Here is a 20,832-nt window from a genome sequence, read left to right as displayed (position 1 = left end):
CAGGTCGGGGCGCTGAAGTGTTTGAGGGGATCAGGGCCCTATTCAGCCTTAACTCCATCCCCCTATTCAAACCGACCCCTGGAATCTCTGAGTTTCAGCGTCGTGGGGGAGGGGAGGCCTAGCGGGCCCCACGGGGCGCAGGCTGGAGGTGGATTCTAGCCCCTGGGAGTGAGCGGATCCAGGACTCGCTGTCTCTCTCCCGTCCTCGCAGGCTACCAGCGCGAGCTGCTCTATAAACACAACGACGGCTCTTACAGCGCCTTTGGGGAGAGCGACGCCACGGGCAACACCTGGTAGGGGCCGCACAGCACGGGCGAGTCAGGGCTCTGGGTGGGCAGGGCCTACCGGGCTGCAGCCTGACTCCCAGCCCCACTGCTATTCCAGTCCTGCTCCCCACACAGCTCTGCCCCACTTACTCACTCCAAACCCCCACCCCGTTCCCGTTCTGGGCTCCCCTGACAGCTCTGCTCACCCCCACAATGCTCACCCCCAGCCCGGTCCTCCACGCACCTCCCTCCTGGCCCGCAGTATCTCCTGCAGAGTGTCCCTCTCATGCGGTCTCTCCCTGCCCAGGCTGACGGCCTTCGTTCTCAAGTCCTTTGGCCAGGCCAGACCCTACATCTCCATCGACGAGAAGCACCTAGAGGACGCCCTAAGGTGGCTGCAGCTTCACCAACTGGAGAGCGGCTGCTTCCGCAGTGTGGGGAAGCTGTTGAACAACGCCCTGCAGGTGGGAGGCTGTGGGGATGGGCTGATGGGATGGGGGAGGAGGGGACAAGCTGGGGAAGGGGGGGGGCCCTCATGGCAGCTTGTTGTTGTCACCCGTGTCGATTTGGGGGATTTCCCTGGGTTTTTAGCAATGGCTGAATGGCTGGAACGGCCGGGGCAGCGGGTTATTGCACCGAACGAGGGAGCAGCCCTGGCCCAGCCCCCCCTGGCTCCTGCACAACCCGGTCTCCCCGCGGGCACTGAGCAGACCCCACATCCATTGCCTGGCATGGAGAGCCTGAGGGGCAGGGCCCAGCCCAGCCCTGAAGTCATGTGACTCCCACAATTCCCCATGCGGCTCAGTCAGAAGGGTGGTCGCGGTGCATCATGGGAGATGTAGTCCGATGGAGCCGAGTCCATGGGGGAGCGGGGGAACGAGGCCGGTGCAGCTGAATGTTGAATCGGCTTGCAGGGGAAGGTTTTGGTTCAGGTCGCCAACCTGCGAGGCTGCGATTTGGGCCCCGCCGACCCACAGCAGAATGTTGCGTTTCTATTTTCCCAACAGAAATCGAAACGTTTCAGCATTAGTAACGTTTTCCCTCAAAGTTTTGGTTTTGTGGAAACTCCATCGTCTGTCGAGAAATCATTTCAGCAGGAAATTCCCACCCAGCTCGAGTCACAGCCTAATTCCTGCCACTGCCCCGGAGTTTGCAGGGAGCTGGTACTCTACGGGAGGGGCCAGGGCTTTACCCGGCCGTTTGGGAGCTAGAAGAAGACAAATCTTAGGCAAAGTCCAGATTCCCGCACGGGAGGAATATTTAATGAGCAGGAACTCGCTCCGCGGGGGCGAATCCCTCAGCCTCTGCAGAAACGGCTCCTGGTCTTCACAGGAAATCTGGCAAATGTCAGTTCAAATCAGCTTCCCAGCCTCTGGTTGCAGGGGGGCTCAGATAGGATTTTATACTGAAATTTTATACAGCCTTGACAATGGAGCAGCTACTGCCTCTCCCTATAACAAAGCTGTGGAACTCACTGCCACCGTGTGGCCTCCCTGGCTGCTACAACTGGGGCAGCTGCTTGGGACCCAGATGGGCCTGACAGGTCCCAGCAGGCGGCAGGACCCAAACCCAGCCCCTCGGAGCGCTGGAGCCGGGTCTTCTCTGTCCCAATGGGCTTGTCCTGGGCAGCAGCTTACCTGATCCTGGCAATGTGCCCCGCAGCTCGGTCTGAGCTGCCTCCCGGTGTCTCCATCCCCCTCAGGGCGGCGTGGTGGACGAGCTCTCTCTCTCTGCTTACATCACGGCGGCGCTGCTGGAGCTGGGGCAGCCGCTCACGGTGAGGCCAAGCCCAGCTGTCCCAGGGGAGGGGCCGGCAGTCGGGGGGGATTGAAGATTGTTGGTGACAGTGAGGGGGGAGTTAATGCAAGGGAAGGGTTTGGGGTGAGACAGGGGAGTCGTGGGGGGTTGATACCAGGGAGGGATTTGGGATAAGATGGGGGAGCTATGGGGAGTTGGTACCAGGGAGGGATTTGGGGTGAGACGGGGGCAGTGAGGAGAGGGGTTGGTACTGGAGGCGGGTCAGGGAGAGATAGGGATGGGGAAAGTGTGTCAGGGCATCAGAAAGATTCAGCGGCTCGGCCAGTTTCTGGGTCTGGCTCTGGGGGGGATCTGGGCGAGGCGTGGGTGAGCTGTTTATAGATGGGCCCGGGGCACGGGTGGCGGTGGGGAGGGTGGATGGGTCGGGGGAGGTGACAGCTGCCTGCCTAGTGGAGCATTGTTAAGGCCCCATGGGGTGGGTGCCGGGGGACACAGCCCGGCGCAGGGGGTCTCCTCTGGCCAGCTCAGCCTGATGGAGAGTCTGTTCGGTGTCTAGCACTCGGGGGAGGGGGTCTGGTGAGGCTTGTGGGGCGCAGGGTGCCGGTGGCGGTGGGGGCATGGGTCAGGGGAGGTGACGACAGGCTGGCGGGAGGGGGTATTTGTGCCCCATAGGGTGGTTGCTGGGGGACACACTCAGGCACGGGGCGTCTCCTCTGCCCATCTCAGCCTGACGGAGAGTCTGTTTGGTGTCTCCCCTGTCCCAGGACCCCATGGTGACCAGGGCCTTCCAGTGTCTCCAGGAGTCGAGCACCAGCGACCTCTACACGCAGGCGCTGCTGGCCTACGCCTTCGGGCTGGCGGGGAGCACTGAGCGGCGGGACACCCTTCTGCAGCGCCTGGCCCAGCACAGCGTCAGCGCCGGTAACGGCAGCACCTCGCTCTAGTGCTCCCCTCGCTGCCCGCCTCTAGACACAGGGCAGGGCCAGCTGCCCCCCACAGCCCTGCCCACCCAGGTGCCCCCTGCAGGGTCTCCTCAGCCTGGCAGGGGAGCTGGGTCTCTGTGGCCCAGTCAGTCCGTGGTCTCTGCTGAGGCTGCCAGCAAGGGGCCGACGCGCTGGGCTCTGTCATGGGGACACTTCTCCCCTCAGAGCTGGAGTGAGATCGTCCCGCCATTTCCCAGGGCCCAGCGCACGGAGCGAAGGGGGATGAGGCTGGGTCGCTGCCAGGCTGGGGGGATCGGAGCTGGGAACCTAGAGGGACAAAGCCCCATGTTCCAACACAGCCCTCTAAAGCACCCGGGGCCAGGAGCGTGATGGGGTCCAGTGGGCTCAGAGCCCGTGGCGCAGGGCCTTGTGTAGGCAGCTCCCAAGGGGAACGGGCTTTAACCGAGCCCTGGGGAGATGCCAGAGGATCCCAGCCCCCATCCTGTGTTGGGGACATCCCAGCTGGGGAGTCCCTGCCCGAGGCTTCTCGGCTTGACCAGGCTAATACTGGGAGGGGAACAGGCAGCACTGGGCCGGGTGTGAGCGATGCAGCCTGGGGCCAGCTCCCCATAGGGAGGGAGGTCCCATGGGAGGCCCTAGGCCCACTGGGAGCGCGGCTGGGGACGCAGGAGGTGGCGCTGCCCCATGTCGGTGCTGAGCTGAAGGAGCCCTCGGCATGAGGCCAGGGGGCGCTGGGAGTCCCAGGTTGGGTCCCTCACAGTCGTCATGACCACGCCCCAGTGATCTCTGTGCGTCTCCTCGGCGCCGTTCAAGCTCAGACTGAGCCGTGCCTGGAGCTGGCGCACTCGGTTCCTGCCAGGCCCTGGGGAGACGTCCCCCCACAGAGAGGAGTCACCTGCGTAGTCCGGGCAGCTCTGTCGTGTCTCGGCTCAGGTGAAAAGTCCCTTCTCTCCAAGCCCCGGCGCGGCGGCTGCAGCTGGTCTGTGCCCGCGAGTTGTGTGAGTCGCCTCCTGCCCTGCCCCGAGGGGGGTAAGAAGTGCTGGGAGCAGCACGTGGCTCCTGCCCCAGGGAGGGGAGAGGTGGGGGCTCTGCTGCTGGGGGCACCGAAGGGCCATCAGGTACTGGGGTGAAACAGCCCTCGGGAAACAGGACCCATCTGTGACATTACAGAGCCCATCTGCGAGGTCCCTAAGACCCTGTGGGGTCTGTGCTAACCCAGTGTCAGCCCAGCGCTGCCCTTCAGCTGGGTCCAGCTCCCAGCCCCAGGGGGCCCCGCACTCCCTCAGGGGCTCTCTGCCCCCCCCCCCGCCCCGCCCCAGCAGTGGCCGCACTAGGCATAAGCAGACTAAGCAATTGCTTCGGGCCCAAGCAACTCACAGCCCTGCCAGCTCTGGGAGCGGGGGTTGGGTGGGGAGGAGGCCTCTGGGTGCGTCTCTGTCTGCACCATGCGCCCCATCAGGGCTTCTCATCGGCTCCATTTGAGCTCAGACTGAGCTGTGCTCCTAGGGGTGCACTGAGGGCCCGTTGGACACTGGACTGAAAAGGCCCCAGGGATCACTCAGGAGGGGGCTGTTAACCCGCCATCAGCTCTGCCCGTGCCCTTTGCCTGGGTCGGGCTCTGAGCAGGGGGCCAAACTAACACAGGGGATCTCTGCCCCCCTCTAGTGGCTGCACCCCAGAAGCTTAGGGGTTGCCAGGAGCCAGTGACCCACCTGGGCTCGGCTTCTAGCTCAGACAGCAGAGGCTCAGGGGTTTTGAGTCAGAGATCCAGGGTTCAGTCCCTGCTGACGACCCACCCAGGGGTGTCATGTTACACTTGTGTAGCCCTCCTGTGCGCTGTGAATCAGCTGCCGTGTCTGGCCCCAGAGGTGGCTGCTTTCAGTGGGGAGCAGGAGTCCCACCGGCCTGGGAAGCCACTGGGGCCCCTTTGGAAAGCAAACAGGTGACCCACTGTGTTGTAACTGCAGCCGTGGGGCTGCTCTTCCCTCGGCCCCTCTCCTAGGGGGACAGCTGCACTGGCAGAGGAAGGTGAAGGCCCTGCCCAGCCCCTACGGGAACCAGGCCCCGTCAGCAGAGGTGGAGATGACGGCTTATGTGCTCCTGGCCTATCTCTCCCTTCCCAACGTGTCTGCTGCCGACATGGCGACCGCCGCCCAGATTGTCCGCTGGCTCAGCAAGCAGCAGAACCCCTATGGGGGCTTCGCCTCGACGCAGGTAACACCCCTGCCCTTGGGGCAAACCAGCGCTGGGGTCCTGGTGGAGCAAGGGTCCCCCCGGGGCAGCAGCTCCGCAGCTGAGCTGGGGCCCTTCCTGGGAGAGGGAGTCCTAGGTGCAGAGTCCCCTGCCCTCAGGGGCTGGGAGCCGGGGTGCCAGTGTCAGCGATTGGGCGGGTCCCGATCCTGCTGCAGTGAGTCTGAGCCGGGCTCCTCTCCCCAGAGTGTGACAGCAGCTCGGTGACTCTCCTCTCCAGGACACGGTGGTGGCCCTGCAGGCCCTGGCCAAATACGCAGCCCTGACGTACAGCGCGAGTGGGGCTGTGTCGGTGACGGTGAGCTCCCAGGCCGGGGCCCGGCAGCAATTCCACATGGAGAACGCCAACCGGCTGGTGCTGCAGCGAGCGGTCCTGCAGGAGATCCCCGGGCAGTACACGCTGCGGGCCAGCGGCAAGGGCTGTGTCTTTGTGCAGGTGAGTGCAGGAGCCCCTGGGGACCAGCCGGCCCAGCGGTGACTAGCTGTGCCCTTGCCCTGCCCCACGGCGCCTGGCTCTGGGCCCAGGCTCTGATCTGTGGTAGTGGAGGCAGCAGGCTCTGCTCCAACCCTCTTGCTTGTCTCCCAGCTGACTCTGCGCTACAACGTGCCGCCCCCAAAGAGCGCCGCGACCTTTGACCTGCGGGTGGAGACGGAGCCGAAGGAGTGCACCGAGAGCGCCAGATCCCGCTTCAGCCTCGTGCTGCACGCCCGGTACGAGCCCCAGCCCCTCACCCCCGCTGGGTCAGAGTGCCCGGGAGCAGAGGCAGGCCCCAGGCAGCGGGAAAATGGCCGGGGCAGAACCGCCCCACTGGAGGGCCGGGGTGGGGCAGGAATCGATCACCGAGGGAGCAATCCCCCCACAGGACTCAGGGCAGAGGCAGGGGCCCCTTGGAATGTGCCAGGGACTAAAGGGCTGGCCCCCGGGCTGATCTAATGGACAGTCAGCTCCCAAGGAGCTCCTGGCACCGGGTCCCTTGCCTGGGGAGCTCAGGGCTGTCCGGGGGCTAGCAGGGCTCACAGCCCAGAGCAGGCAGAGGGCATTAGAGACGCCTGCAGGGCCGAGAAGATGGGAAGCCTCCCCTCTCCCTCCATCCCCGTGGGGTCTGTATCCAGGGCAAACCCTTACCTCAGTGCACGGCTCCTGTTGCAGGTACAGCGGGGAGCGCCCAGCCACCAACATGGCCATCATCGAGGCCAAGCTGCCATCCGGCTACACCCCTGTCAAGAGCTCCCTGCGGCAGGTGAACTTCCCAGGGAGGAGAAAAGGCTGGGCCAGTCACACAGCATGAAACCAGGGGCTGATCCATGGGGGAGAGCCCAGACCCCCAGGAGAGCACAGATTGCAGCTCTGACCCCCAGGAGGAGCTCCCCCTGCAGAGCCCTGCCCCCTGCAGTGGGGCACTGCGCAGCCCTGGGTCTCCCATCCAGTCACTGAGCAGGTCCTGACCCTGCTTAGCTCCCACTACGACACAACGCCCATGTCTAGACTCCCACCTGTCCCCTAGCAGACACCCAGTGTTCAGCTGTGACTGACATGGGGGGTGGCAGCCAGGCCCCTCGGCCACGGGGGCGTTTGGTGCCCCATGTCCCAGCCCCCAGCAGAGCAGTGACTCCGGCCCCAGCCCCTCCGTTCCTGGCTCAGCCGTTTCCTCCCTCTGCTCCTAGCTGGAGAAGCAGCCTTTGGTGAAGAGGCTGGAGGTGCAGAATGACCAGGTGACGCTCTATCTGGACCAGGTGAGTGCGGGCGGCTCAGGGCTCCGGTGCCTTGGTGTGAACAGGGAGGGCGAGTCCCCATTACAGTTGCCCTCATGGGCTCTGTGTCACACTCCCGGCGTGGGGTCACTGAAATCTCCCCTGGTTCCAAGTGACCCATTTCCATAAAGGACGAGGAGATGGGACTAGACTCAGCCAAACCCCAGCGAGGGTCATGAACGGAACGACGGGGAGCTCAGGGTTGGGGGGCTGGAGCTGGGCCCTGAGTGTGATGAAAGGGGGTCACATTTTGCAGGGGGGTGGAACAGGGATTCGGGGGAGCATTTTCTCACTGCTCCAGGCTGCAGGGGCAGGGGGAAGCGGCTGGGCCAGGCCGAGCCTCGGGGAGGAGGGGGTTCGAGCTGCCATTGCAGCCATTCAGCTCAGGCGCTCGCTCTGTCGCTCTCTCGGTAGCTAACGAAGGAGGCGGCGAGTTTCACCTTCTCCCTGGAGCAGGATTTCCCTGTGAAGAATCTCAGAGCAGCCCCAGTGAGACTGTACGATTACTATGAGACGGGTGAGTCCCGCCCTGGCTCCGCCCCCATTACAGCTACTCTCTAGGCTCTGTGGCACAGTCAGTGGCTGGGTGGGCATGTTCTGCGCTGGCTCCGCCCCCATTACAGCTGTTCTCGTGGGCTCTGTGTCACACTCAGGGCGTGGGGTCACTGAAATCTACACAGGTGCCAAGTGCCCCATTTCCATAAATTCCACTCAGGTCACAGCCGTCCCGGGTTCGATCTGTGGGGTCAGCTCACCGCGAAGGACACGGGAGCCGTGTGCTCGTCAGAATAGTGGGGAGGGTGTGGCTAGTGTAACTGGGGCCATCCCAGCGAGAGCTGGGGAGTCCCACCCCTTCCGGGCCCCCCACGTTTCCCCTGCCATCCATCTCCTCAGACGCCCCCAGAATCCTTTGTGCTGGGTGCAGGAGGTGGCAGGACGGTTTCCATGGGTGTTTTCAGGAGTGACTCAGTGGTGATTGCTGAGCGCACAGCCCCACTCAGACAGCTGGGGGCAACCTCCCACTCCCTTCTAGGGGACAGACTGTTGCGGAGTGTGGGGGAGTTAGGGCCCTGCACCCCTCTTCCCGAGATTCACTGCGACTCTCAACCAGCCAGTAAAGCAGAAGGTTTATTTAAGGACAGGAACACCGTCTCAAGCAGAGCGTGTAGGTACGACCAGACCCCCTCAATTAGGTCCCTCTGGGAGGTTCAGGGATCTTAGACCCCAGCTTGGGGTTCCCTGCGTTGCACCACCCAGCCCCAACCGAAACTCAACTCCAAGCCCCTCCCGCTGCTCCTCTCCTTTGTCCAGTCTCCCGGGCAGAAGGTGTTAATTCTCCCCACCCCCGTTCCTGGCTCAGGTTACAGCTCAGGTAGCTTCCTTCAAGGGAAGTCCCACATCCCCACTGCAACCCCCCTGCAACATTCCCAGGTCAAATCTGCCCTGCTCCCTGCTCCGTCACATCTCTCCCCCCTTCGAGACTGAACTGAGCGGGGTCACTCTGACCAGTGACCTGGGGAAGTTCAGGGCTCCCTCTCCGGGACAATGCGTCCGCTATCAGGTTGTCACGTCCCTTCACATGGACCACGTCCATGTCATAATCCTGCAGGAGCAGGCTCCATCTCAGGAGCTTGGCGTTGGCTCCTTTCATCTGGTGCAGCCAGGTCAGGGGAGAGTGGTCGGTGTGCACGGTGAAGTGACGCCCAAAGAGATATGGCTCTAGTTTCTTGAGGGCCCACACCATGGCCAGGCATTCCTTCTCGATGGCCGCGTAGTTCTGCTCCCAGGGTAGCAACTTCTTGCTCAGGTACACGATGGGGTGTCTCTCCCCCTTTTCATCCTCCTGCATTAACACCGCCCCCAGTCCTGTGTCTGAGGCGTCGGTGAACACCATAAAGGGCTTGTCAAAGTCTGGGTTTGCCAGAACTGGGCCACTGACCAGAGCCTCCTTCAGCGCCCGGAGAGCCTCCTGGCACTCCTCGGTCCAGACCACTTTGTCTGGCTTCCCCTTCTTGCACAGCTCAGTGATGGGGGCGGCTATGGCGCTAAAGTGGGGCACGAACCTCCGATAGTACCCTGCCATCCCAATAAAGGCTTGGACCTGCTTTTTGGTTTGAGGAGCGGGCCAGTCTCTGATCACCTCCACTTTGGCTGGTTCCGGCTTTAGGCAGCCGCTTCCCACACGGTGGCCTAGGTAGGATACCTCAGCCATCCCCACCTTGCACTTCTCCGGTTTTACGGTCAGCCCAGCCTTCTGGAGTCGGTCCAGCACTTGTCTAACCTGGGATATGTGGTCCTCCCAGGTCTGGCTAAAGACACAGATGTCATCGATATACGCCACGGCAAAACTCTCCATCCCCCTCAGTAGCTGATCCACCAGGCGCTGGAAGGTGGCCGGCGCTCCCTTGAGGCCGAAGGGCAGGGTCAGGAACTCATAGAGCCCCAGAGGGGTGACAAAGGCCGATTTCAGCCTGGCATCTGCATCCAGCGGCACTTGCCAATAGCCCTTTGTAAGATCCATGGTGGTAAGGTACCGAGCACCTCCCAGCTTGTCTAGGAGCTCGTCCGGCCTGGGCATGGGGTAGGCATCGGCTACAGTGATGGCATTGAGCTTCCGATAGTCCACACAGAACCGGATCGACCCGTCCTTTTTGGGGACCAGCACCACCGGTGAGGCCCAAGGGCTGGAAGACGGCTGGATCACCCCCAAAGCCAGCATGTCATTGACCTCTCTTTCCAGGTCCTGAGCAGTTTTCCCTGTGGCTCGGAAGGGGGAGCATTTTATAGGCGGGTGCGATCCTGTCTGCACCCGGTGGACAGTCAGATTAGTGCGTCCAGGCTGGTTGGAAAACAGCTGTTGGTACAGATGCAGCACCCCTCCGATCTCAGCTCGCTGGGCAGGGGTTAGCCGATCAGAGAGGAGAATTGCTTCCAGGGGGAAGCCAACTCTTGTCCCAGGGAATAGATCTACTAAAGGGTCATCTCCCTGCCCCTCCCACTGTCCACACACGGCCAACACCATATTCCCCCTGTCATAATATGGCTTCATCATATTCACATGGTACACCCGGTGGTGGTGTGCCCGGTTCGACAGCTCCACCACATAGTTTACCTCGTTTAGTTGCTTGACAACCTTGAAGGGCCCTTCCCAGGCGGCCTGGAGTTTGTTTTTCCTCACGGGGATGAGGACCATCACCTGATCCCCAGTGGCGAAGGCGCGGGCCCGTGCTGTGCGGTCATACCAGACCTTCTGCTTCCTCTGGGCTCTGGCCAGATTCTCCCTGGCCAGGCCCATGAGCTCGGCAAGTCGTTCCCGGAAGGTCAGGACATACTCCACCACCGACTCTCCGTCAGGAGTGGCCTTCCCCTCCCATTCGTCTCTCATCAGGTCCAGGGGCCCCCTTACCCGCCTTCCATATAGCAGTTCGAAAGGCGAAAACCCGGTAGACTCCTGGGGTACCTCCCTGTACGCAAACAGCAGGTGAGGTAAGTACTTGTCCCAGTCCTGCGGGTGCTGATTCATAAATGTTTTCAGCATCATTTTTAGCGTCCCATTGAACCTCTCCACCAGCCCGTTGGATTGGGGGTGATATGCTGAGGCCCAGTTGTGCCGGACCCCACATCTCTCCCACAAGCACCGGAGTAGGGCCGACATGAAGTTGGACCCTTGGTCCGTCAAGACTTCCTTGGGGAACCCCACTCGGCTGAAAATGGTCAGCAGCGCATCCGCCACAGTGTCTGCTTCAATGGACGATAAGGGCACTGCCTCGGGGTAGCGGGTGGTGAAATCTACCACCACCAGGATGTATTTCTTCCCAGACCGGGTCGTCTTGCTGAGAGGTCCCACTATGTCCATGGCCACCTTCTGGAAAGGCTCCTCTATGATGGGCAAAGGTCTCAATGCTGCCTTCCCCTTGTCCCGGGCCTTCCCCACCCTCTGGCAGGGGTCACAGGATCGGCAGTACTGCCGGACGTTGGTGAAGACCCCGGGCCAGTAAAAGTTCTGTTGCAGCCTCTGCCTGGTGCGCCGGATCCCCTGGTGCCCTGCGAGAGGGATGTCATGGGCCAGGTACAGTAGCTTGTGGCGAAACTTCTGGGGAACCACCAGCTGCCTCCTGATCCCCCACGACTCCACTTCCCCCGGGGGAGCCCACTCTCGGTACAGGAACCCCTTCTCCCACAGGAACCTCTCCTTGCATCCTCTCCTCATGGTCTGTACCACACTGAGGTCAGCCAGGCCCCTTAGCTTCCGCAGGGAGGGGTCCTTCTGCAACTCGGCCTGGAACTCGGCGGCTGGGGAAGGGATGGGGACCTGCTCCCTCTCGTCAGCTGGGTTGGAAGCCCCAGCCACCCCGCGGCCTGTCCTTGGGTGTTCCCTCCCCACCCGGGAAGGGTTCGGTGCCTCCGGTGGGACATCCTTCCCAAGGTCAGGGCATAGTGCCCCTCGCCGGCTCTGGCTACGGGTCACGACTAAGGCGGTCTGGGGGCTGCTTGGCCAGTCCTCTAGGTCCCCCCCCATCAACACCTCAGTGGGCAAATGGTGGTGCACTCCCACGTCCTTGGGGCCCTCCTTGGCCCCCCATTTCAGGTGTACCCTCGCTACGGGAACCTTGAATGGGGTCCCGCCCACCCCGGTCAGGGTCAGGAAGGTGTTGGGCACCACCCGATCTGGGGCCACCACCTCGGGCCGGGCCAGTGTCACCTCTGCGCCCGTGTCCCAGTATCCATAAACTTTCTTCCCATCCACCTCCAGGGGAACAAGGCACTCGCTCCGCAGGGACAGCCCCGCGCCAACCCTGTAAACGGAGAACTTTGAATCCGGAGCATCTGGCCCCCCCAGAGAAGCTGGCCGGGGGCCCTTCTCTCTCTTGAGCAGTTGATAAGCTGCCAGCCCCTCTTGCGTGGGAAGCCTGCCCCTCGTCCGTCTGGGCCTCTACCAAGTTAACCCGGTGCGGGTTCGGTCTGCTCAGTCTGTCTTTGAGCTTGGGGCACTGGGCCCGAACGTGGCCTCTTCGGCCGCAGTAATAGCAGCTCATGTCCCGTGGGTCCCCTCGAGCCGGTCGGTTGTCCCTGATGCTGGGCATTCCCCGTGGGAGGGGATTCCCCATATTCCCCCTTTGGGAGGTCCCAGGGTGATTCTCTCTCTGCATCGCGGCGGGCCTGTTCCTTTGGGGCTCCTCCCTGCCACCCCCTGACCGGCTCTTTACAAACTCATCAGCCAGCTGCCTGGCATGTCGCGGGTTCTCTGGCTTTCTGTCCACCAACCACAGCCTCAGGTCGGATGGGCACCGCTCATACAGTTGCTCCAGTACCAGCAGTTTAATCAGGTCCTCCTTCGTCTGGGCCCCACCAGCCCACTTGCTGGCGTATCTTTCCATGCGGACGGCTAGTTGCAGATATGAGATCTCAGGGGTTTTATCTTGACTCCGGAACCTTTCCCGGTACATCTCAGGAGTCAGCCCAAACTCACGTAGCAGGGCCCTTTTGAATAGTTCGTAGTCCCCTTTCTCTGCCTCTCCCAGTTGGCGGTACAATGCCACGGCTTTGGGGTCCAATAAGGGGGTAAGGACCCGGAGTCTGTCCGCGGGATCAACCCGGTGCAGCTCGCAGGCCGTCTCAAAGGCCTCCAGGAAGTCATCCATGTCCTCCCCCTCCTTGTATGGGGCCATGATGCACTTATCAAAGCTCCGTGCAGTCCTGGGTCCCCCCTCACTCACCGCAGCCGGGGGTTCGCTGCCCTTCAATCTCGCCAGTTCCAGGTCATGCTGACGCTGTCTCTCATTCTCCTGTCTCTGTCTGTCTTCATGCTGACGCTGTCTCTCATTCTCCTGTCTCTGTCTCTCTTTCTCCTCCCGTTCATGCTGACGCTGTCTCTCTTCACGCTGATGCTGTCTCTCTTTCTCCTCCCGTTCATGCTGTCTCTGTTGTTCACGATCCTCCAGCTCTCTCAGTTTTAGCTCTTTCTCCCATTCTAGCCAATTCCGCTCCACGGATGCCGAACGTCGCCGGGAGGATCCTCTGCTGGCCGGCGAGCTTCGCCGGGAGGGTCCCCTGCTGGCCGGGGGGGCCACGGCGCCTTCGTTATTTGCTGGGCTCCTCCCCACCCTTCCCCTAGGCATAGGAAGGAGGGGTCTCGGGAAGCCCTCAGCAGCCGACTGACCACTCCCAGCTGGGACAGACACTGGTGCCTGCGCTGCATTTGCCAGGCTGCTTCCCTGAGACACAGGGATCAGTTCATTCGCGTGATCTTCCGCCTCCAGCCGGGCAATGAGCTGTTCTTTGGTGAGCCTCCCAATGCGCAGCCGCCTCTGCTTGCACAGCTCCACCAGGTCGCTCTTAAGCCGCTTGGCATACATCTTCCTGCTGGCCACTCACCGGCCTGTGTGCTCACAGCTCCCCACAGTTCCCAGGGGGCCCCCTAGTGTGCCAGCCCTTCTCGAGGTCACCGCCTCTCTGCCAGGGTCGAGCTGCAGACTCCTCCGCCCCTGGGACCACTCGCTGCGATCCCCCCGGGGGACCCTGTTACTGCAAAAGTCCTTCTCGCTGGTCACACACTCCCAGGGGTAATAACCGTCTCTCTCCCACTCTTCAGCAGGCCTGGTCCCCGTCAATCCCCCTTCGTTTTACTGCTCCCCAGTCACTTACTGCAGGAAGCGCCGTCCACGGGGTGCAGTAGATCCCGCCACTGCCACCAGTTGTTGCGGAGTGTGGGGGAGTTAGGGCCCTGCACCCCTCTTCCCGAGATTCACTGCGACTCTCAACCAGCCAGTAAAGCAGAAGGTTTATTTAAGAACAGGAACACCGTCTCAAGCAGAGCGTGTAGGTACGACCAGACCCCCTCAATTAGGTCCCTCTGGGAGGTTCAGGGAGCTTAGACCCCAGCTTGGGGTTCCCTGCGTTGCACCACCCAGCCCCAACCGAAACTCAACTCCAAGCCCCTCCCGCTGCTCCTCTCCTTTGTCCAGTCTCCCGGGCAGAAGGTGTTAATTCTCCCCACCCCCGTTCCTGGCTCAGGTTACAGCTCAGGTAGCTTCCTTCAAGGGAAGTCCCACATCCCCACTGCAACCCCCCTGCAACATTCCCAGGTCAAATCTGCCCTGCTCCCTGCTCCGTCACACAGACCTACAGCAGGGATCCCCTGGGGCGGGGGTAACAGACTCTGCCTGTGTGGGATTAGGGGGAGGGGTTGTCATCCCCCCACTGGATCTCTCCTCCATTCCTTACATCCCTTGCTGTTGCAGGTGAACACACAGAGGCTGAGTACAACGCCCCTTGTGGCTCAGGTAGGTGTGATGCACCCACACACAACTCCAGTCCCTACAACTTTATGGGTGGGGGGAATCCATGGGCCGGAGAGGTCTGTGTGTGTTGTAGAGGGCAGAGGAGGGGGGAGATGGGAGCATGAAACCCACCAGGACCATGTGTGTGGGGGGAGAGCCCTCAGGGGGGAAGGGTCTCTGTGGGGCACAAGGGAATCTGTCTTGAGGGCAGGCGGTGACTCTGAGGGGACAGTTTTATCAGGGATTGGGAGAGTTCTGGGGGCCCATGTCCACAGGTGTCTGCTGGGTGTGGGGGGTGATTTTGATCCTGTCTCAGGGGATGTTTGTGTTTGTTTAAAGCCCCTGACGCCAACACGATGGAAAATTCCCGCTGAAGCCCCCGCCCCTGCTGGGCAGCCCCCTCCCCTCCTGTCCCAAGAGCCCCGCGCCGGCAGCCGACACCCCAGGATCAGGGGGGCACGGACAGGCCTCGGCTCAGCTGCTGCTCTTCTCCGAACCAGCTGCACTATCCCCCTTAGCACCTTCTTCAGCCAACGCCTCCCCGTTTGCTCTGCAAACATCCCACCTGCTCTCCCATCTCTCAGCCTCCAGACCGGCCCGCGTGATCCCAGCTGTCTGTCACATGCGGTGACCAGTGGCTGCAGTGGGAACCCCTGGGGTTTGCTGCCCGTCCTGCCTGGAGCGGCTGGTTCAGTGTAAAACAAAATACAAAACCCCACCTCTTTGTGAGGCTGTTTTGTCGCTTTGTTCCTGCCCTGCTGCTGCTCCTCACACGGCTCCTGTGCATCCTTAGAGCAGCCAGATCCTGGGACCGTGGCTCTGTCCCCTTCCCCAGCCCTTCGGTCATTGCTGTGGGGTTTGGCTTTAACCCTGGGGAGGCAGCGTCAGTGACAGCCTCCCGGGTTCCAGCCCCGCCTGGCAGAGCTGCCCTCGTTACACACGTCTACATGAAAATGAACCAATTCAACTGAAGTTAGTTTTTAAACCAGTTTACTTACACCAGTGAAAACCCCAGTGTAGATGCACTTATTGTGGTGTGAAGGAGGGTTATTTTAGTTTAGCTTTAATCAATTAAGAATGGAAGCTAAACTAGAATCAACTCTTCCCTCAGGCCAACAGGTTCACCTCTACCCACTTGCATGGGTTGAAGTAAATTGATTTTAAAAGCCAAGGCGCAAGAGAAGAAGGAATAACTTGTCTGACTCCTTACAACTCTTGCTTGGCATTTCTCCTTCTCTTTGCCCGGGCCTGGCTTCTGTAACGATAACGTTACACTAACAGAGCTGGTGGTATTTAATTCCTGTTCCCAGTGATGTTTATTTCGGGAGCTAATAGCAGCCCCTCTATTTAGGCTGCCTGACCCTTTCCATGATAAAATCCTCTTGCAGTCTTTTCTTTGAGATGCTCTCACCCCACCATTGTTTGCAGTGGGTCATTGATATTTGGCCCTCAGGCTGGAGAATTTGCTTTTTTTTTTTTTTTTTTTTTTAAATGGAGATATCCTATCTCCTAGGACTAGAAGGGACCTTGAAAGGTCATTGAGTCCAGCCCTCTGCCTTCACTAGCAGGACCAAGTACTGATTTTGCCCCAGATCCCTAAGTGGCCCCCTCAAGGATTGAACTGACAACCCTGGGTTTAGCAGGCCAATGCTCAAACCACTGAGCTATCCCTCCCTCCCCATCTTTGTTCTTTGTTCCATCAGATTCCATTCAGATATTGCTTAGATAGGAACCCCGGGGTTTCTACCTTTTTTCATTTAGGGACCCCTAAAACATTTCAAATGGAGGTGCGGACCCCCTTGGAAATCTTAGATATAGTCTGCCGACTCCCACGGGGAGTCCCACGACTCCCACTGTTCTATGGGAACGACGGCCTTTCACGAACTCCTTAGACCTAGTTTGCCAGCCCCTGTTTGTCCTTGGGCCACAGGTGGAGAGAGAACCACTGACATAAACTGTTCAGAACAATCCCCATTTCCCCTCCGGCACTTGTGTTCCTGCCCGAATATCACTGAGCTCGAACCTCCCACCGTGCTGCCTCCTGCTGCCACCCCCAAAGCAGTAGCTCCAGCTCCTGTCCTGGGAACAAGTGGGAGCTGCTCTAGCAAGAGGTGTGGGCTTCCCTCACTGGGCACAGAACATGGCTCCAGCGGCCCATGGCACCTCTGGGGGATCACATGGAGCAGGACCTCCGTCCCACCCAGCCCACTGAGCCAAATAGCCCATCACCCACCCAGGACAACAACCTGCTCCTGCTGCCACTGAACATAATGCCGTGGCGCAAGGAGTAGCAGCCTGTGCTGAAGGTTCAAACACACAGAGGGACGTTGCACGCTCAGCACATACTGGACGCTGCGGAGTGAAGCCTGGAGACGGAATTCAGTTGTGAATGTGTCAGTCCCAGGGCTGGCTCAGCACGACCTGAGCCTTGGAGACGCAGCTGAAAACCGCAGAGCAGATCAAACGGAGACAGCGCAAGAGAGCAGTGGGTCCCTGCGCAGCCCCCGTGGGCTCATGTCCCACCAGCTCTGTTTTCCCTTTACGGGGACCCTCTGCTCCGATTGTGGATCCCCCCAGGTTCCCCGAGTCTCTTCAGTCCGTGTGTGGAGGGGGAGGCACATGGGGATGGAGCCGTGTTCTCTAGGCCCTGTGGGGTCCCTCGTTAGACAGGAGGCTCCCAGGGCCAGCGGGCGAGGCAGGAGAGGCCCACAGTGGAGGTGGTGAAGCCTGAGATACAGTTGGGCACGTGGGGCCTGTGGGGAGAAAGCCCTGGCGGACGGGAGATGTCTCAGGAGGGGGCAGCGTTCAAACCTGGCTGGACCCGACTGGGTCGGGTTCTCTTGGCCCTGGCGTATTAGTGTCAGTTTCTGAGCTGAATCGTGTTTCTCTTATTTCCTGCCCATCCCCCGACTCGGGCCAGGTCCCGTCGGGTAAGTTCTTGTCCCCCCTGCTCTTTGCAGCTCCTCCCGAGCTGGCGTCATTGCTGCGTTTCGCTAACACGCCCTGAGGAGACTGGTCCAGACGATGGGGCCCGACCCCGTCCCTGGGGTGCAGACGAGCCCCCTCCCACTGCCCTAACTAACAGCCGCCCAGGGGTTCTGTGTCAGCTCCGTTAGCAGCCTCCTGCCCCACACTTCCGCCTTGGGGATCTTCTCTCTCTTTGCTCTGGCCAGAAAGGCTGGAAGCGAACAGCCTCTGGGAGAGGGGCTCCTAGGAAGCAGGAATGAGAAGGACCTAAACATGCCAATCCTCAGGGAGCAGCAGTGGGGCTGCTCTGGGGAGTCCATGGTGCGCTCTGTCTCTCAGGCCAGCGCTGTGTCGCTGTGACCCACATTCACCGAGTGCCCCACTCCCCCGTGCCACTCGCTTGGGCCCTCAATGGACATCATAGAACGTGGCTCCCCGTCATCTACCCACTAGTGATGGGCTCACGCTGGGCACTGCCAGGCGTTTCCTCATTGTGAGAGCCATTAGCCTGGTCAGCAGGGGGCGCTGCAGACCCATCCCCTGAGTCATTTCAATCCAGCCCTGGGAAAGCCCTGCACTGACCGGGGACAGGGCCGGGTCGGGAGGGGCAGGACAAGCTGTCCCCAGTTGCTTGGTCCCAGCTCTGATTTCCGGGGGGCGAATGCTGCTCTGGGAGACGCTCCCGCAGCTGTGCCCAGACCACACTGGGGCTGCGGAGCCTGTTTGGGTTGTTGGCTGGGGCTGTCTCGGGATGCCCAGCTGTGACCCAGGGCAGAATGGGGCTCTGTGATGCCAGGACTGGCCGTGACGGAGACCTGAGCTGTTCCATGGACGACGATCTAAGGGATACGGGCCCCAGGCTGATGCCTGACACTCACCCCTTTCCTGAATCGCTCTCCCCCGGGCAGGGGCCTCCCACCACACCCCCGGCTTCACCAGCCCCAAAGGGCCCTGACTGCCTGGTGGGACTGAAATCCCTGTTACCTTTGAACCGTCCCAGGGAACAGATAAATATTTGAGGGTAAATCAGCAAGGGGCAGTGACCTGGGGCCAGATCTCTGCATCCCTGGAGCTGACAGCAAGCCAGGGCAAGCAGGCTCCAGCCTCAGTGTGTGTGTGTGTGTGTGTGTGTGTGTGTGTGAAGAGACCAGGGCTGTAGCATCCTCAGTGCAGATGCAATGTACAAAGACAAATATTCATAGCTTGATAGATTCCAAGGCCAGAAGAGAACATTGTGATCATCTAGTCTCACCTTCTGTATAACCCAGGCCAGGGAATTTCCCAAATATAATTCCTGGAGCAGATCTTTTAGAGAAACATCTAATCTTGATTTAAAAAATACCCTCACTGTTAAAAATGTACACCATATTTCCAGTATCGATTTGTCTCGCTTCAACTTCCAACCATTGGATCGTGTTAGACCTTCCTCTGCTAAATTAAAGAGCCTGTTATCTGTTATTTGTCGCCCAGGTAGGTACGTATAGGCTGTAACCATAGCACCCCTTAGCCATCTCTGTGGTAAGCTAATAAATTGAGCACTTGAGGATATCACTATAACGCATGTTTCTAATCCTTTCGGTCATTCTCGTGGCTCTTCTCTGAACCCTCTCCAATTTATCCACATCTTTCTTGACCGATGGACACCGGAACTGGACACAGGATTCCAGCAGCGGTCACACCAGTGCAAATACTGTACAGAGGTAAAATCACCTCTCTGCTTCTACTCCAGATTCCCCTGTTTATGCATCCAAGGATCACATCAACCCCTTGGGCCACAGCATCACAGTGGGAGGCCATGTTCACCTCATCCATACACACCCCCAAAACTTTTTCAGTCATTGCTTCCCAGAATAGAGTCCCCCATCCTGTAAGTAAGGCCTACGTGCTTTGTTCCTAGATGTGTACATTTACACTGAGCTACACTGAAACACATATTGTTTGGCCTGTTCTCAGCTTACCAAGTTATCCATAGAATTCTGTATCAGTTACCTGCCCGCCCCCCCGTTCCAGCATCCCGTCTGCATTATTGTTGATAATTCTGCCATTTGATTTGATAATGGACCAGTACCATTGTTAGGATTCATTTTGTTCCTAATATACTTTAAAAGCTCCTTCTTATTGTCCTTAACTCAGCTGGCCATAGATTTCTTCATGTGTTATTTTGCTTCCCTTATCAAGTTTCTACAGTCCTAATTTATATTCATTTCTGTCAACTTCTCCTTCTTCCCTTTGATATACATCATTTTAAAAAATATTTCATAGTTGCTTTCATTTGCCCTCTGAGCCAGGTCAGTTTTTTAACCAGTTTGATTGATTGTGGCTTTTGAGACATCTAGTAAAGTGTTCTTAAATAATTCCCAATTTTCATTCACATTTTTCTGATTAAATTTTTCTTCCCAGCTGGTTTGCCTCATAAGTGTTTTCAGCTTTGTGAAACAGGCCCTTTCAACCACCGAGTGGAAATATTGCTAGTCTGGACTTTAATCTTTTGGCACATTATAGATTTGATTGAGTCAGGATCACCTGTACCTAGGTTACCGTTCATGTTTAGTTCTGTGATCAGCTCCTCTTTATCTCTCAAGTCGAGGGCTCATATAGAACACTCCCCTGGAAGATGGAACACTTTCTGAGTTAGGAAAATATATAAGAAATTCCAAAGACATTTTAGTACTGGCAGCACCTGACCGCCAGCATGTGTCACTCACATTGAAATCCCCCAGGATCACACAGCTTCTTTTCCTACATTCTATAAAGAGCTGCATAAGGAGCCACTCATCCTGTTCCTTAGTGTGATTTGGTGATCTGCCCCAGACACCAGCTAACCCCCCATCTTGTGCTGCATCGGTTAGGACAGGGATCCATAACCATTCAAGATCATTTTCTCTCAAGATGTCAGTGACTCGGAGACAAGTCTGAGACACTCTACTGACCATGTGCAAATGGCAATGTTCTTTACTTTACAACTTAGCCACATGGATCCATCGACATGGATTTTAATGGCAACAGGAAAAACCTTCTCTTCCCCTAGCACAATCCCCCTGCCAAATTTCAGTCTCAGGATCAAAAGCATGGAGGCGCTAGAACTCAACAAAATGCTCAGAAAAATGGATTGCCCTGGAAAAAACTACCTGTGTTAATGCCAACCGTGTTCTCAGAAATGGCTCGATTAGTTTTTGCTGAAAGTTTATGTGACATAATCTGGGACCATATAGAACATGGTTGCAACCAAAGTCCTGTAGTGGCACCAAATCTTGTATAAAGGGGGTCAAATGGGGTGTCTAAGACAAGGTTAGGGTTTGTTGGTTATGATTATGCTGTCTATATGGGTGTATCAGTTTTGTAGTTGAAGTTATGAATATTGGCTCTATACTGTCTGTATTTCAAACTTATGCTGTGCTTCTGGGTGACATCCCAAACAAGTTGGAGTTAGCTCTGCCTAGCCTGCTTGATGGCCCATTAAGGACTATCAGCTATACAACTGACCCATTGAGAGAAGGCACATACGCCCTGTAACTCAGCAAAGTATGCAGGGATTTGCCCATGTGACGCCAGACTCTATTTTGCTGTAATTTTCCACAGTAAGAACAAAGAAGTGTTCTTACACCTAGAAAAGAC

At 58.8% G+C, this 20,832-nt stretch overlaps 1 protein-coding gene across 1 annotated transcript in view; it reads left to right on the top strand.

The window, feature by feature from the left end:
- LOC128829282 (alpha-2-macroglobulin-like protein 1) overlaps positions 1-14,974 on the top strand; it is a 61,743-nt gene extending 46,769 nt beyond the window's left edge. The window contains exons 25-36 of the mRNA XM_054014629.1: positions 212-293; positions 574-730; positions 1,969-2,043; positions 2,789-2,945; positions 4,971-5,182; positions 5,439-5,654; positions 5,805-5,929; positions 6,369-6,459; positions 6,884-6,952; positions 7,385-7,487; positions 14,212-14,253; positions 14,590-14,974. Of these exons, the coding sequence (XP_053870604.1) occupies positions 212-293; positions 574-730; positions 1,969-2,043; positions 2,789-2,945; positions 4,971-5,182; positions 5,439-5,654; positions 5,805-5,929; positions 6,369-6,459; positions 6,884-6,952; positions 7,385-7,487; positions 14,212-14,253; positions 14,590-14,624 (1,364 nt within the window). The 3' untranslated portion in view covers positions 14,625-14,974. The remainder of the gene's footprint in view (positions 1-211; positions 294-573; positions 731-1,968; positions 2,044-2,788; positions 2,946-4,970; positions 5,183-5,438; positions 5,655-5,804; positions 5,930-6,368; positions 6,460-6,883; positions 6,953-7,384; positions 7,488-14,211; positions 14,254-14,589) is intronic.
- Positions 14,975-20,832: the final 5,858 nt, after the last annotated feature.

This window comes from Malaclemys terrapin, chromosome 25 (assembly GCF_027887155.1).
Source record: "Malaclemys terrapin pileata isolate rMalTer1 chromosome 25, rMalTer1.hap1, whole genome shotgun sequence".
Taxonomy (NCBI): Eukaryota; Metazoa; Chordata; order Testudines; family Emydidae; genus Malaclemys; species Malaclemys terrapin.
This window is presented reverse-complemented; position numbering and strand designations above follow the sequence as displayed.